The sequence below is a fragment of the Myotis brandtii genome, unplaced genomic scaffold (assembly GCF_000412655.1).
Source record: "Myotis brandtii unplaced genomic scaffold, ASM41265v1 scaffold4281, whole genome shotgun sequence".
Taxonomy (NCBI): Eukaryota; Metazoa; Chordata; class Mammalia; order Chiroptera; family Vespertilionidae; genus Myotis; species Myotis brandtii.
The window spans coordinates 24,655-25,571 of NW_005366388.1; the positions used below are offsets into that span (position 1 = coordinate 24,655).

Below are 917 nucleotides of genomic sequence, written 5' to 3' on the forward strand. Positions count from 1 at the left end.
CTGCCCGCCCGGGGTCCTGGGTGTGGGCTGGGCTGTGCTGGGCGGCAGCGCCGTCTCCCCTCCCCCAGGTGATCCAGCGCAGGGTGGACGGCTCCGTGGACTTCTACCGGGACTGGGCCGCCTACAAGCAGGGCTTCGGCAGCCAGCTGGGCGAGTTCTGGCTGGGCAACGACCAGATCCACGCCCTGACCGCCCAGGGTAGGCCCCGGGCTGGGGCCTGGGGGTAAAAGGGACCCGAAACCCACCTGCCCCGACCTCCGACCTGGGCCACCTGGACGGAGCCCCCTCCTCCGCCCCCACACGTGCTGCCTCTGAGGACAGGAAGGTCCCAGCGGTGGGCGGGCATCAGGGCCGGAGGAAGTGGGTTTGGGGGGCAAACCTCCTCCTGTCACGGGCCCCTGACATCTCAGAGACCAACCCGTGGGGACATTGAGGCCTTCATCGGGGTTCGGTCCAGCGCCCAGCCCTGCCCTTGCCGCCCACCGTGCCCCATCCCTGAACACACACGGGAGACGGCCACTTCCCACGAGGCTGCAGCAACCCCACTTCCCCCTCCCGAACGTCGAGGGCCCCCTTCTCTCTGGGACTGGAGGGAGGGCTGGGGTTTGGCTCTGGACCGTGGGAGCACGTGCCCCCACCCCTCAGGGACTGGGAATTTCTGGGGGACCTCGAGGGTCGTCCTGGGTGCCAAGTGCAGGTCCCCTGAGCGTCACCCAGGTCCTGGCAGCTCAGGGTCCCTGCTCCCGGGACTGAGGCCCTGCCCCCCCGCAGGCACCAATGAGCTCCGTGTGGACCTGGTGGACTTCCAGGACACTCGCCACTTTGCCAAGTACCAGTCGTTCAGGGTGGGGAGCGAGGCCGAGAAGTACCAGCTGGTTGTGGGCGCCTTTGCTGGGGGCACCGCCGGTGAGTGTCAC

At 69.0% G+C, this 917-nt stretch overlaps 1 protein-coding gene across 1 annotated transcript in view; it reads left to right on the plus strand.

Moving 5' to 3' along the window:
• The window catches only part of LOC102260727 (ficolin-1), an 8,796-nt gene that overhangs the window by 5,436 nt on the left and 2,443 nt on the right, over positions 1-917 (plus strand). Inside the window, exons 5-6 of the mRNA XM_005874176.2 lie at positions 1-198; positions 772-906. Coding sequence (XP_005874238.2) covers positions 1-198; positions 772-906 — 333 coding nt within the window. The remainder of the gene's footprint in view (positions 199-771; positions 907-917) is intronic.